Source organism: Pelobates fuscus, chromosome 11, assembly GCF_036172605.1.
Source record: "Pelobates fuscus isolate aPelFus1 chromosome 11, aPelFus1.pri, whole genome shotgun sequence".
NCBI classification, from domain to species: Eukaryota; Metazoa; Chordata; class Amphibia; order Anura; family Pelobatidae; genus Pelobates; species Pelobates fuscus.
The window spans coordinates 14,078,021-14,090,151 of record NC_086327.1 but is presented as its reverse complement, the minus strand read 5'-3'; the positions used below and the strand labels follow the sequence as shown (position 1 = coordinate 14,090,151).

General features: G+C 40.7%; 1 protein-coding gene across 2 annotated transcripts in view; it reads left to right on the top strand.

Annotated features, from left to right (window-relative positions):
• Positions 1-1,252: 1,252 nt before the first annotated feature.
• Positions 1,253-12,131, top strand: part of LOC134578057 (phospholipase A2 inhibitor 25 kDa subunit-like) — a 101,740-nt gene continuing 90,861 nt past the window's right edge. The window contains exon 1 of one of the 2 annotated variants that reach the window (XM_063437032.1): positions 1,253-1,369. In XM_063437032.1, the coding sequence (XP_063293102.1) occupies positions 1,318-1,369 (52 nt within the window). In that variant the 5' untranslated portion in view covers positions 1,253-1,317. The remainder of the gene's footprint in view (positions 1,370-12,131) is intronic. The other variant, XM_063437033.1, reaches the window with a different exon arrangement.

Genomic DNA, 12,131 nt, shown 5'->3' with positions numbered 1-12,131 from the left:
CCAGAATGGTTATGTGGCATTACTATTTAATGATACCAAAGGAGCTATCTACTAAGCGCATACACATTTTGTACACACGCTCGTAAACATACATAACCACAGATATACACACACATAACCACAGACATACACACACAATTACAGCCAGACACACTATAATTGCCAGACACACAATCACATACACACATAACCACAGATTTTCTCATATACCACAGACATACAAACAAATATCCACGTAATTACAGACACCTAATCACACACCCACACACACACACATTCACAGACATACTCACAGACACACATAATCACAGACATACACACAATCACACACACATTCAAAGACATTCACACGCATAATCATAGACACACACTTAACACATATGTTCACACTTAAGACATATGTTCACTCACACACATAATCATAAACACCCAATACTAGACCTACACACACAATCACAGATCTACACACAATCACATAAATACACACAAACAATAACAGACACATAATCTCAGACATGTACACACATCATCACAGACACACATATAATCACGATCACACACATAATCACATACACTCAATCACAGACCTACACACAATGACAACATACACACAAACAAAACCACAGATAAAAACACAATCACACACATAATCACACACATAATCACAGACACACACAAAATTGCATCCATGCACACTCACAATCACATTTATACACACGCACAATCACAGACATAAATACACCCATACTTTTTTTTTTATTAATTAAGAGGTCCACCAAGCCTCCCTACTTTTCTGTGGCGTATTAGATGGGGGGCATGAAGAGGGTAGTGGATAATCTCGAGGGGATAAATGTCCCTCTTAGCCACCTGTTGCAACGTCATAGATGGTAGTCATTTGCTTGGTTAGTTATACAGAATTTCTCTGAATCACAATGTGGCCGAATCCAAATGTGCTAAAAGTCTAGTGATAATGGTACATGGAGTATCTCTTTAAACATCAAGAAAGGCCCCTATTGCACCCAACTGCTATACCTTTGGGAAAAAAATAATAAATTACATTATGATGGAAAATATGACCATTCTTAATCTTAACGCACATAATTGCATTCTGTTAGGGAAACTTAGAGATAACATATCGATCAAATGCAATAAAGTATATACATTGAGTTGCATTGCTGATATTGAGCAAACTGATATTTCCCTGCTGTCATGGTGTTAGCCCCTCCTCTGTCAGTGCTGTATGAAAAAACTGAGTAACCTCTCACTGTGTGCCATCAGTATTTCCAGTAATCTAACAAAGAGGGGATCTCTCTTAAAATGAACTCTCTTATAGGAATCCTGGGTGTGCTCTCTGTTCTTGTTTCAACAGGTATGGAATGTATACATTTAAATATATAAGCAATGCCCTTGCCATATTGAGTTCCTGTATGCCCGCTGCATCTATTTGTTTGTTAGTCCAGGTATTGTACAACGCTGCATAATATGTTGGTGCTTTAAGAATAATAATAATAATAATAATAATACAATTAATATATGATTGTAAGAATGTATTCAAATGTTTTGTTACTCTGTCCTTGTACCAATATTTACTTTATAAAAGATAGTAAAAAAATATAAAAACCTAGTAGAACATGAGAATTTTATGATTTCAATTTATAATATCTAGTATATAATTAGTCATTTAAAATCAAATTGGGAAAGATGCAACTATTAAATAGGTATTTGTTCCTAGATTTTAGAGCTTATTAATTATACATTTTATTTTATCCCTTATAGATTCTAGAGTTTTATTTATTTAATATTCCTATGTTTTTATATATTTTTTTTTTTTGTTATTTTGAAAATCTCTCAATTGCATCTTGTCTGTTGATGTAATTTTATTTTTATTAGTTATATTCAGATGTAAATTATTGAAAATTTCTATTGTTATAATACATTTAAATTACAATATGAGATCACCCAAACAGTTATTAAATTGATCATATTTAAATAATCCAATGTTTCATTATAATATTTTAATTTACACTAAACTTTCATAATGAAATCTAACTGAAAATCCATACATAGTATATATTTCGGATGTTTTGCCCACCAGAAACCAGTGACATGACTAACTAAATATCACCATATTTAATCGTAAGACCTGGACAAGTATCTGTCTGTTTATGTGTATGTATGTTTACATTGCAGGGTTAAAACAGCCTCTCATAGCTGTCTTACAGACAGCCACTAGAGGTATTCCTGGCTTTTCATTGTGTCTAACTCTGTGAAACGATGCAGGACATCCTTACTTTGCATAAGGACATCCAGCGTCTTGAAATTCCCCAGAGCAAGCATGTCAATCTTGCGTCCGGCGGGCCACATGCGACCCGCAATGACTATATTTGCGGCCCAGCAGAGGCAGCTTTCTAATTAGGTTATTTAGACTGCTGCCTAAGGCCTCGGGGCCGCCTAAATCACCTTAGGGCAGACTAACATGTCGGGTCCTCGGTATATGACCGAGGACCTGACGTAGCGAGGGGGCCAGGTGGCTTGCCATTTATGATGCCGGGTGCGAGGCTCTTCCCTCAGTTTGCCCTGAGAGCCAGCACTATAGTCAGTCTGCAGCTCTGTCAGGTGCAAAGCTGCAGACTGAAGTATCTCAAGATCTCCAGCCAATCAGAACATTGCTGCAGGTTACCGCGGCAGTGCTCTGACTGGAGATCGCAAGACATTTACCAAGTGGCTTGTAGCTCTGCATGTGGCGTAGCTGCAGACCAGATAAACAGTCCACCAGGGAAAGCTGCCCACCAGACCACCAGGGAATGGATTAGGAAATAATTTCTAAAAACAAAAGGTGTTTCTGGTAGGAAAACCCCCCCTCACACTATATCACCCTATCCCTGCTCCACAATATATCACACCCATCCACACTATATCACCCCCTGATGCTCCACACTATATTACCCACTTCACACTATATCATCCCCATTTCACACTATATCACCCCCTCCACACTATATCACCCCCTCCCTGCTCCACAATATAACACACCCATCCACACTATATCACCCCCCGGCGCTCCACACTATATTACCCCCTTCACACTATATCATCCCCACTTCACACTATATCACCCCCTCCACATGATATCACCCCCTCCACACTATATCACCCCCTCCCTGCTCCACAACATATCACACCCATCCACACTATATCACCCCCCAGCGCTCCACACTATATTACCCCCTTCACACTATATCATCCCCACTTCACACTATATCACCCCTTCACACTATATCACTCCCCCTGCTCCACAATATATCACACCCATCCACACTATATCAACCCCCGTTGCTCTACATTATATCACCCCTCCACACTATGTGACCCTTCTCCACAATATGTCACCCCCCTCCACACACACTGTCACCCCTCCACAAACACTCTCACCCCAGTCACCCCCTCTCCACACACACGGTCACTATTTTAATGCACACAGTCACCGCTCACCACACACACTGTAGCTCTCCTTCACCCTGCCACCTTAACATTAACCTCTCCTGCTTCTGTCACACTCACCCCCTCCAATAATGCCGCATTCATCCTATCACATAAACCCTCCTAATCATGTCACTCTTACGTTTTCTCACACTATCACACTCATCCGCCTTCACCCTATCACACTTAACCTGTCACACCATGCCCTCCAATCCTGTTACACTGATCCTGCCCCTGGCATGCCACACTGACCCTGTCAAATAACCACCCCCAAATCTGTCATGCACACCTCCCCTCGTCCTGAAACACTCCCTCCTCCAACTGTGCCACACTCACCCCCCGACTCTGCCACACTCATCCTGTTACATTAACACCTCTAATCCTGTCACACTCACCCCCTCATTCTGCCACACTCACCCCCAAACCCTGTCTCATTCATTCCCTCACCCTGTCACACTCACCCTGCCACAGTTACCCCTTTACTTATCCTGTCACAGTCACCCCTGAAGACAATCATCATACATACAAAGTCATTAAGCATAGCTTTGCCACAAGCACTGTGCACAAGGGCCACAGGCAGCCCTCCTACATACACTGTTCCATATACAATATTTGTTTACACTGTACATTTTTAAATAAACCTACGTTTCTATGAAAATTTTAGTTTTTGTTTTTTGCGGCCCACATAAACTTAAACCTTGTTTACATGGTCCGTGTTAGCCTTTGAGTTTGACACGCTTGCCCTAGAGAGTTGATTCAATATTTTCCTATCGGGAGATCCTAATGCACGCACACTGCACATTAGGTTACACCATGGACGTGACGCCAGAGGGGACAGAGAATAAGTCCCGAGGAACCTCGGTGCAGGAATCAGAAAAGTGAATTAAAGGGTTTTTAACCCTTTTTTGAGCTCATGAGGGGAACCTAATGTGTGAGATATAGGGGATTACTATAGCTTTCGAAATACTGTTTTTTATTGCTTAAGCTATAGTGTTCCTATAAATGTAAATTATAAACACAAATAGTCTGATTTATTTTTTTCATTTGCAATCATAGTATGCATTTTCTTTTTCTTTTTTTTATACTAAATATGAGAACATAGGAAAATACAATACATTGTTAGACTTTCTTCTTTGATATTTATATCTGTCTCAAACTCTACAAAATTCCAGTAACTGAGATAATAATAACAAGAATGCTGGTAGCAAGGTAAATACAAAAATAAAAAGCAGAAAGAGAGTCTGGATAGAATGAAATAGACCGACTATAAGACATATACAAAAAGAAAGACTTAACAAGAGAAATAGACATACATTAAAAGGGTTATGGGGGGCGGGGCCTGACAGCCAACATGGCAGGACGTGCTCTATGAGAGCTCCGGCAAAAACGGGCAGAATCTTAGCAATCCCGGCTACATTAATGTGGCCAGCACCACACGGGACCCGAAAACAGGTCCAGGACCTAACCAGGAACGGAAAGACACCCGATATGTACAGTTTCGCACTGCGAGCACAAGTTCCGACCATGCGGCCTAAACTGGAGCGGAGCCCGAGGCCTGGGGGAGGCGGCCGATCCCCCGGCTTAGGACCTGCTCCCAAGCGCAACCTAACGACTGCCCTGCTGCCCCCCCCTCTGGACCGGCGGGGGATATCCCGGTCCTCGTGGGGGACGATTACCCCCCACACACAGCTCCACAAAGCGACGAAACTCGAGGCTAACCAGGACTACAAAGGTCCAATCAAGATGGCGGCCAAAGCACAAACAGCGCCAAAACGCTCCCTCACTAAACCACCTGAGAACATTTGGGTATTCCTTGAACGGATCGGCAATCACTTCTGGACCAAACTCCAGATCAGAGGAAGGTCCCTCCACTCAGCAATGTGTGCACTGGCGACATGGATACGACCAGCGACCCGGCGCCAACTAGGCAGACACATACCCCCAGTCACTGGAGCGGTCTCCGGCCAGAAACAGAACCGGGGACCGAAGCGGCGAGTGCGGACGACATCTCCCTCCGAGACTAGCAGACGGTCCTACTACTACCGGAACGACACAACCGAACCCGCTCGACACACTCCCCACCCAGAGGAACCTGACCCTTCCGACCACCAAAGCGCTACCTGGCATATGCAGACCCGCACAGCAACTCGGGGAACGGCACAGCCTCACATCACCAAATCTGTCCGGCTCCAACGTCCCTCGCAACACCCCATCGAGACCGTTTGGCCACAGCATACTGCCGAGCGGATTCTTGCTGCTGGGCGGTGGGCCGCAAGGACTGGCGTGGGTTGAGGGCCTAAGACGGACTAGCTGCATGTGTCCCATACCTACCTGTTATTTCGCAGGGATACCTGCTGCTCCTACACACAAGATGGTCATGAGCACTACTGGACTGCCTAAGACTCGGTTTCCTTTTCTTTATCTTTTTCTTTTCTAAACCACTAACTGAGGTGCTCCTCACCCGACCCCTCAGGTACCAGCCTTACTTGCCCCAGCAGAGTGAAGCAGGTACCTCTTAGCTTAACTCACCTGCATCTTAAGTTATTAAGGCCAAATATGGCAATGTAGTCCATAAGCATAGCACATATTGTTTTACCTGCTAATTAGACCTCCTTGGACTTCCTATGCTCGACTCATTTAAACCTGTTTCATTATAAGCAACCCTATAGTTTACAACTGAGATCGAAATATATATATAGCGAAATGCACTACTAGTGATGTATCACCATTTATTTCTCTGGTAATGATAGCACTGCCACAGCAGTATTGAAATCTGAAAGCTGGTCAATCTCGTTGTTTTAACCATTAAGTATGCTGTTACAGACATGTCTAACCTAGCCTCCTTTTATACACGAGACCGTAGATGCATAGACTGCTACACTACTGATAATGAACAATAGGGAGATGCATTTCATGTTAAACGTAAGCTAGAATATCTTACTAAATTGTTGAAGCATGTTATTATTACTTTATTATAAAATTGTGCTGTCAAATGTATGCCACAAGAATGTTTAACTCTGTTACTGTCTGGCTTGTCACAGCTGTCGTGGCTTTCACAAGCGTAATGTTATGCTCTGCACAGAAAAAATAAAGAATTAAAAAAAAAAAAGGGTTATTTACTCAGTTAAAAAATGTTGAGAATTCAAAATGAAATCAAGGTGAAATTGAAATTGAGGGCTAAAGTATGCAAACTGGACGCATGTACTGACTGGAGGATTTTTGTTTTCCAGTTTAGCTCCTATAGCCATAAAATGCTAATTCACTTTGCATTCACTTTAAATAGTTACATAGTTACATAGCTGAAAAGAGACTTGTGTCCATCAAGTTCAGCCTTCCTCACATTTGTTTTTTGCTGTTGATCCAAAAGAAGGCAAAAACCCCAGTTTGAGGCACTTAATCCTTGGATCAAGCAGTTATTCCCTACATTGAGAGATTATATCATTGAATATTCTGTTTTTGCAAGTATGCATCTAGTTGCTGTTTGGACATCTGTATGGACTCTGATAAAACCACTTCTTCATGCTGAAAATTCCTCATCCTTATTGTTCTTACAGTAAAAAAAAACGTTTCTTTGCCTTAGACAAAATCTTCTTTCTTCCAGTCTAAACGCATGACCTCGTGTCCTATGTAAAGTCAGGTTTCTGAATAGATTTCCACACAATGGTTTGTATTGGCCTCGAATATATTTGTATAATGTTATAATATCCCCTCTCAGGCGACATTTTTCTAAACTAAATAGGTTTAAATTTGTTAACCTTTCTTCATAGCTGATATTTTCCATTCCTTTTATTAATTTTGTAGCCCGCCTCTGCACTTTTTCGAGTGCCATAATATCCTTCTTTAGAACAGGTGCCCAAAATTGCACAGCATATTCAATATGTGGTCTTACCAGTGATTTATAAAGAGGCAAAATGATTCTTAGAATGAATGCCCTTTTTCATGCATGACAATACCTTACTGACCTTAGCCACTGCTGATTGACATTGCACTTTGTTGCATAGTTTGTTGTCTATAACATTTCCCAAGTCCTTTTCGTGTGTTGTTATACCTAATTCGATTCCATTAACTTTGCATTTTTCAACATTAAATTTCATCTGCCATTTGAGTGCCCAGTCCCCCAGTCTATCTAAATCCCTCTGCAGCAAAATAATATCTTGCTCACTTTGTATTATTTTACAGAGTTTTGTGTCATCTGCAAACACTGAAACATGACTTTCAATGCTTTTTTCAACATCATTTATAAACATGTTAAACAGAAGGGGTCCCAGAACAGAACCCTGAGGGACACCACTTGCCACCTCTGTCCAGCTTGAAAATTAACCATTAATGACAACTCTTTGCACTCTATTTTAAAGCCAATGTTCTACCCAAGAACAAGCATTTTCATCTAGACCGATTTCCTTGAGTTTGAACACTAATCTATTGTGTGGAACTGTATCAAATGCCTTTGCAAAATCCAAATAGATCACATCCACTGCAACACCCTGATCTATACTTCTACTTACTTCTTCGTAGAACGCAATGAAGTTAGTTTGACATGACTTTTGCCTCATAAAACCATGCTGATTTTTGCTGATAGCCATTTTCTTCTCAAGGAATTCTTGAATATTATCCCTTAATAACCTTTCAAATATTTTCCCAGCCACAGAAGTTAAGCTCACAGGTCTATAATTTCCAGCAAGGATTTTGAACCCTTTTTGAATATAGGAACCACATCTGCCTTCCTCCGATCCTCCGGAACACCTGAAAGAAAAGAATCTTGAAAGATTAAAAACAGAGGTTCACTTATTTCTACACTTAGTTCCTTAAGTACTCGTGGATGGATACCGTCAGGCCCTGGAGCTTTGTTTATATTAACTTTCTTTAGTTGCTGCAGCACCTTGTCTTGAGTTAACCAATTACAATTATTCTGCAAGTTTTTAGTAGCAATCATTTGCACATCTAATGCCATGGGTTCTTCCTTAATATATACAGAGGAGAAATAGTTATTTAAAATTCCTGCCTTTTCCTGGTCTTCATTAACTAACACCCCCATTTCAGTTTTTAATGTACCTACACTTTCATTTTTTGGTTCTTAGAATTTATGTACTTAAAGAATGTGTTGGGGTTGGTTTTGCTCTCTTTGACTATCATTTTTTTCATTTTGAAGTTTAGCAAAATCTAATCGCCTTTTTGCACACATTATTAGCTTCCTTATATATTTTATAGGATGCATCTGATTTGTCCGATTTAAATGCTTTAAATGCCCTTTTCTTATTTTTAATCTCTTGTTTTACTTCTCTACTAAGCCACATTGGTTTTAATTTGTTTCTTTTATATTTTTTACCCAGTGGTACATACTGAGAAATGTACCTTTCCAATATTTGTTGGAAGATGTTCCTCAGTGTTCTCTTCACTAAAGAGTTTATGCCAGTCAATATATTGTAAAGCTTCCCTTAACTTATTGAAATTGGCCTTTTTAAAATTATATGTTTTAGTATACCACATGTGCTTTTGTTTTTTTGAGTTTATTTCAAAGGACACTATATTGTGATCACTATTTCCAAAGTGCTCACCTACTTGAATGTTGGTCAAAAGATCAACGTTGTTTGTTAAAACCAGGTCCAGACAAGCGTCCATTCTAGTTGGTGCTTGTACTAGTTGTGACATGAAGGTGTCATTTAACAAGTTTAAAAACGTAATTCCCTTTGCTGAGCTGCTAATCCCTCTGTCCCAATTTATGTCTGGGTAATTCAAATCTCCAATAATAAAAAGTGTTATCCAGATTTGCAGCTTTCTCAATTTGCTCAAACAGCTGTTGTTCCTCGTCAATATTAACATTTAGGTTCCTCACAATTCCCACTGTAGTAAATAACCCTAATAGACATATTTATAAACTTGTGGCTGACAGGCGAGACAAAGGGAGGAACAATTATGAGAATGTTAAACCTGGGAGAGTTGAGAAAGAGATCTCCAATCACTTTTGTGAGAAGTGAGAAGTTTGCGATACTTCACAGTGCTAACAGAAAGAAAATGTGAAAGAGAAACCTAAAGGAACACAATCATGTATTCCTAACCCTATAGTGTTAAAACTATTATTTAGGTGGCTTGCCCCCCCATAGCCTTATAGAAAAGGTTCAAATTTACCATACTTCCATCACACACGTCTGGCTTTGCTGGCTCCACGCCCGATCTGCCTCCTTACTGACATCAGAATTTATGATTTTTAGCCAAGCCAATGTTTTCCCATAGGTAAATTGTCAAGGAGGCGGGTGGTGCCAAATACCAGTTTGGCCAATAAGCACCTCCTCATAAAGATGCATTGAAACAATGCATCTCTATGAGTAAAATTCAGAGTCTCCATGCTGAGCGTGAAGATGCTGAACGCCAGTGCTGCAAATTGAGCGCTACTGCCCCAGGAAGCACCTCCAGTGGCCATCTGAGGGGTGGCCACTGAAGGTGTCCCTAGGGGGCAATGTAAGCACTGCCTTTTCTATGAAATGCAGTATTTGCACGAAAATGCCTTATTTTGCTCACCAGAACAACTGAATTAAGCTGTTGTCATTCTGGTAATTATAGTGTCCCTTTAAACATTGCTTTCAAACAAACTACAATCTTTACACATTTTTTGGCAGTCGATGGGTCATTCCTGATTTGTTCCTCAAACAAATGAACCAAACAATGAACAATTCAGTTTGATTTGTGATTCAGAGTTAACCCCTTCAGGACTTAGGCCATCCCGTCCTAAATGCCAGCAGGCGACATAGTGCATCCCCGCCGTCTATGCACTTACCTGCTTGCCGGCGATCCCCCACCGGCGATCGCGATGGGGGGACTTCCATGGCATCCCAGGAAGTCCCCCTGCGGCTGATCCAGCCCTCCTGGGGACAGTGAAAGAGTAATTTTTAGAATTTTTCACACACAAACAGCACTTTCACTGACAATATCATTGTTGTGATACGTTTTACAGTTTTGAAACACTAATATTTGTATTCGGCAAAGTCTCCCGAGTATAACAGTACCCCCATGTACAGGTTTTATAGTGTTTTTGAAAGTTACCGGGTCAATTATAAGGCTTTCTTTTCTTTCTTTTTTTTTCACATTGAAATTTACCAAATTGGTTATGTTGCCTTTAAGAGCGTATGGGAGCCCAGGAATTAGAATTACCTCCATGTGGCATACTATTTACAAAATTAGGCAACCCATGGTATTGCAAATAGGGTATGTCCAGTCTTTTTTAGTAGCCAGCAGTCACAAACACTGGCCAAAATTAGAGTTAAAATTCTTTTTTTGCAATTTACACACACAAACAAATATGAACGCTAACTTTGGCCAGTGTTTGTGACTAAGTGGCTTCTAAAAAAGACTAGACGTATGTCGCCTAAGGCCTCGCGGCTGCCTAAATCACCAAAGGGCAGACTGACATGTCGGGTTCTTGGTCCATGACCGAGGGCCCGACACAGGAGGGGGCCCCGCGGCTTGCCCTGTATGCCGCCGAGTGCAGGCCCCTCCACTTGGTCTGCCCTGTGCGAGAGCCACCCAGCTCAGTCTCCAGTCTGTAGCTCCACCGAGTGCAGAGCTGCAGACTGAAGTGTCTCCCAATCTCCAGCCAATCTGAACATTGACGCGGGTTGCATAGAAACATATAAACATAGAATGTGACAGCAGATAAGAACCATTCGGCCCATCTAGTCTGCCCAATTTTCTAAATACTTTCATTAGTCCCTGGCCTTGTCTTATAGTTAGGATAGACTTATGCCTATCCCACGCATGCTTAAACTCCTTTACTGTGTTAAACTATACCACTTCAGCTGGAAGGCTATTCCATGCATCCACTACCCTCTCAGTAAAGTAATACTTCCTGATATTATTTTTAAACCTTTGTCCCTCTAATTTAAGACTATGTCCTTAATGTGCTACCAGAATTAGCATAGAACTAAGGTCAAGCTATAACAGACCAGATTATTTTCTCATTCAGCAATGACTCCTTCATGTCTACAATAAAGCCTCTTTTTTGATCAATATGGAAACTATTGTTTATCCAAAGCTATGAGGTTCACATTAAGGAGAAGGGCATATATAAAAATAACTTTGGTGAAAACACATATACACACTTATTTACAAAAAGATACTTTCAAAGTACAGTTAAATGCAAGTACAGTTAAGTGCCAGGCAAGTAATAGAAAGGAGGTACAAGTGAAGCCTTCAGTCAGTCCTTTTGTGCTCACGTCCTATGTCACGTATAAACCTAGGATTACATTGGTTGTACCGTGTAGCCATTGATGAATAATTGTTACTAACCACTTTATTTTCTGTAATTTAGCTGACCTTCAGTATCACTTGTGTGGTGTAATCTTTGTTTTTCTTTATTTATTCTGGTGTTTGATTGTACACACTTTATATAAGAATAGGATCATTCATTCTTGTTTTGTCTCCTTTATATGAGGTCATAAAGGTTATCATTATCACTTGACTAAACTGTTTAAAAAAAAATAAAAAAAATGGGTGCATGGTTAACCACCGAACAAGATGGCTGCTTGCTTTGCTTTGCACCAGGTCTCTGCACAATAATGACATGGAGAAGTCAGAACCAAAATGTATTCTCTCTAATCCAACCATGTCACAAGGCAAACATAAAAATAATGACTCCAAAGCTGATAAGGCCATAAACC